The 4,157-nt window shown below is 56.2% G+C and overlaps 1 protein-coding gene across 1 annotated transcript in view; it reads right to left on the reverse strand.

Annotated features, from left to right (window-relative positions):
* The window catches only part of CHD5 (chromodomain helicase DNA binding protein 5), a gene marked incomplete at both ends in the record, with an annotated part of 24,770 nt that overhangs the window by 17,118 nt on the left and 3,495 nt on the right, over positions 1 to 4,157 (reverse strand). The window contains 3 exons of the mRNA XM_009574324.1: positions 1 to 140; positions 225 to 391; positions 2,350 to 2,473. The exon at positions 1 to 140 is cut by the window's left edge and continues 76 nt beyond it. Coding sequence (XP_009572619.1) covers positions 1 to 140; positions 225 to 391; positions 2,350 to 2,473 — 431 coding nt within the window. The remainder of the gene's footprint in view (positions 141 to 224; positions 392 to 2,349; positions 2,474 to 4,157) is intronic.

Below are 4,157 nucleotides of genomic sequence, written 5' to 3' on the forward strand. Positions count from 1 at the left end.
GGGCAGGTGTCGCAGCACAGCAGCTCCCCACCATCCTTACAGACCCGGCAGAACTCCATGTGGTCATCCTCCTCCTCCTCACCACCTTCCTCTTCTTCCTCCTCCTCCTCCTTCGGCTCCCACTGGATGCCCTCCTTCTCCTGGAGAAGCACAGCCAGCGTAACTCCGAGGGTTTCCACCAGCCGCCCACCCGCCTGCACCCTCAGGGCCCCGACCCCACTCACGCAGTGGGGGCAGCTCCACTTGCCCTCAGGGGCCTTCTCCAGCTCGGGGTCCAGGCAGACGAGGTGGTAGGCACGAGGACAGGTGTCGCACAGGATGATCTCCCCTCCCTGCTGGCACACCTCACAGTAGTCCTGGTGGTCCGTCTCATACCCATCCCCTTCTTCAACTGCAAGCAAGGAACAGGCGTACAGTCAGAGTGACAGCAGAGCTGCCTGCTCTCCCAGGAGGGAACGGGACACTTGCTCCTCTACGATACAGTTAAGGAAATAAGGAAAGCGTTTCGCCTCGGACCCCTCCTGTTACGTCCCCCTACCTCTCTGTCCCTCAGCACCACAGTTCATCTTTGCACACAGCATCATCTCACCTCTGTCTCTCTTTCTCTCTCCACACTGTATCATCCTTTGGTTCCTTCAGGCTCTCAATGGAGAATGCCAGAACCTGGAGAGGTTGCAAGGGAGGCCAGTCAGAGAAACCTCCCCAGGTACCAACGCCACCAACTGCAAACGCACCATGCAAGGGTGACACGGCCGAGGAGAAGGAGGACGACTCCTCTCCTGGGACTACTCTGCTCTTCCTGGGTGCTCACTGGCGCAAAGACAGAGGCTCTCTCAACTCGGCGCCAACGGGAAAAGGAAGGGAGGGACAAGGCCTTGCAAGTGCCAGAATGGCTCGTCTCAATTCCCAGCTCTGCCACGAACTCCCGGCGCAGACCTCTGACCTTCCGCCCCTCCAGCATGCAACAGGAGCTGCCCAGCTCCGGCACAAGGGCCCTCGTACGGCAACAAGCCGGGAGGAGGAGCAATGCCCTTCACACCCGAGACACGGAGCCAGCCGGCCAGCCCTGCCTCGTCGACCAACAGGGAGGCTGGCCCGCATCACACCCTAACCGTCCCCCAGCCCAGAAGCCGCCCTTCCGTTTCTCAGAAGCAAAAACCCGTCAGCAAAGCTAAGAAGCCAGAGAATGCGCCTGGATCTGAAGCATCTCATCCCGAACGAGGACGCAAGGTAGAAAGGCAGCACACATCCTGCAGTGGCACAGGAGGCAGAGACGGCGTGGGAAGCCGGGCAGCGTGGCACCGGGCCCTGGCAGTCCCTGTCAGTGCTCAGAGCCGGAGCAGGGCTTGGGGCAGCTCAGCGCAGGGGAGCTGCTCTCAACGGCAGTGCGGGGATGGAGGTGCCATCACGCAGAATCCACCCGCAGCCCTCTGCGAGGAAAGGGATGAAGGAATACACACACAAACATGGCCACGCAGCGCTGGGAGACCCCGACACATGCTTTCCACTGCTATTTGCGTGCCTCCCTCTTCCTACATCGCTACCACAGATCTATTGCCTGCCCGCTGCCTGATTGCACATCTCACGCAGACGAAAAGTCCCTCGTCTTAACGCTTTCTCGCCCGCAGACTGCCCTACTCTGCTGGGAGCTTGCCATGAGCTATGTCTCTCCAGGGACTGCTCCTCAGAAAATCACTTCGCTGGAAGTTCCACAAATTCTGGAACTTTGCAGCTATAGGACAAACCCTAGTGGGATCACACACGCAGGCAGGGTGCCAGCTGCAACGCCGCCCGTGACATGCCCCAGTACCCAAAGCGCAGGCAGGGTCCTGGGGTGGTCAGGGGGCCCAGCCACCCTGGGTGGCTGGGGCTGCAAGCAGGCAGCGAGACAGGGCAGGTGGGCTTTGCGAGCCATGGCACCATGGCAGGGCAGAGCACGGCAACCACGGCTCTCGCGAACCAACTCCGAGTGGCGACACGGAGCTGGCTCCAAGGGAGATGAGCCTCAGGCAGTGGCTGATGGCTAGAGAGAGGGCGAAAGGGAAAGCTGACTGCGGATCGACAGAAAAGCCCTGCCGCCGGGCTGCTCTGCCACCACCAGCAGTGTGGGGGTGAGCCGGCACCCCGCAGCAGGATCTGCTTGCTGCCTTCTTGCAGGCATGAGCCCACCAGCAGCAGGGCTTGGACACCAAGAAAGCACCTCACACTCCACACACACAGACAAGAACAAGCACGTCCTTTCCCACCGAGCCAGTGCCAGACACAGCCTGGAGCTGCCAAGGCCAGGAAAGCACCATCTGAAGAGGGAAATCCAAACAGAACAGGAACAGAGTACAAAGGATGGCCTACTCCTCTTTTTCTTTCTCCTCCTCTTCCCTCTCTTCCCCAGGCCAGCCGAGCACTCGGAGCGCACTGAGGAGCTGTTGATGCTGGCACTGTCAAAGTCAGATTCCTCCCGTTCCTCCTCTTCGCTCTGCAGAGGTGAAAATCAAAGCACACACAGTCCCAGCACTGGCATCCCAGCGGTCACTCCCAGAGAACGCCGCTCTGCAGCAGCACAAAGCCCCAAAGACCCACATAAACCCACATGGGATCATCGACCAGCGGCTGAGCTCCTCGGGGCACTCTCCTTTCTGCACAAATCGACTAGCCAGAGCAGCAGGGATGGTGGCAGGGCGAGCACGCTCCTGGCACCGACAGACAGGGTTTGTAGGAGTGTGTCACGAGGCGTTAGGAAGGAGGGAAATCTCCTCTGTCAGACCGATGTCCCAGCCAGGCAATCAATCAGCGTAAATCTGGACTATCACTAGAGCCTGAAGGCAATTACCTTGCTCAGCACAGCAGCAGCTTGTCCAGTTCACAGCACCAAAGTGCAATCACTGAGCAAATCTCTGAGCACATTTAAAATACGTAACTCAACATGCCAAGTCCCTGACAAGAGGTGGTCTCTGGGTTTCCCCTGCAGCCTGCCGTCCCCGCTAGCACAGAGTGCTGAGATATCGCACGGTGCAGCTGGCCAGGCACATTGGGAAAGGCTCAGCATCTCGCAGGCATCGGGCATCGGCCAGCTGCAACACCCTGCTGCTGTGACAATGTTATCGTGGGCGCAGATACCAAAACAGAGACGCTTGCGGGGACGACCCTCTACTCCCACTCCTGGGCAGTCAGGGGCCCCCTTCTCCACTGCTGCCGGAACTTTGCTCCCTCTCTCTTCAACACCCATTTCAGTTTGCGTCAGCCTGTTTGTGTGCGTGCACGTAGGCATTCACGCTTGACCTTCCTTACAACGTGAAAGGAGTTAAACAGGCCTGGCATTCAATGGCGTCAAAACATAACAACACATCTGAATTCTTATTCCGGAGACTTATGCATGCAAATCCCCGATTTGCATGCTATTAATCTAGTGCTTAGCGCTCCAAGCTACAAGCCCAAGCTCTTTGTAACTTTCAGAAATGCGAATGCACAGATCCAGAGTGCACCTGGAGACAGGATGAATCTTCTGTGATGTGTGACTGAAAAAATGCAGGAGCGAGTGGCTGCCTCAGATTGCTCCTTTCGCTTCAACCTCTGATACACACAATTATTTACAACTTGTTATGTGAACTAGAGCTAGAGAGTCAGTGAGCTGCAATAAGGGTGAACTAATGGGATTTTGATCAATATTATCAAGACCTACAAGAGTTCCACCCCTATTCAACCGTTACTTAAGAGAATTATTCTTTAAAACACTCTGCTGTTCTTTAAAACGCACCTGATATTCATGCGCTGACAAGAGCACGGCACATAAACTGCAGTAGAGCCCTGTTGCCATGCTCTTACTGGGAAGTTCTGGTACCCCTGGGCTACGCTGCGGGATCACAGATGCCAGGAGGTAGGCTATGCTAATGTAATTAAAGCATTTGATAATTCTCTTTGACGTACGGTTCAGCTGGAGTGCAAGGCCTGAAGAATTACTTTGCAAATGAAATCTGAAATGATGGCATTACCAACCTCATCACTGAAAGTAAACGTGATTATATGATTTTAGCAGAAATCATGCCCAGGCACAATGTCTCTACAAATCTGAGCCCGGACACAGCTCTCTATCAAAGGGATGAATGAACGTGCTGACCAGAGACTGGCGCCTCGCAGAGGGGTATGAACAAGGCTGTGACACC

The sequence above is a fragment of the Fulmarus glacialis genome, unplaced genomic scaffold (genome assembly GCF_000690835.1).
Source record: "Fulmarus glacialis isolate BGI_N327 unplaced genomic scaffold, ASM69083v1 scaffold19123, whole genome shotgun sequence".
NCBI classification, from domain to species: domain Eukaryota; kingdom Metazoa; phylum Chordata; class Aves; order Procellariiformes; family Procellariidae; genus Fulmarus; species Fulmarus glacialis.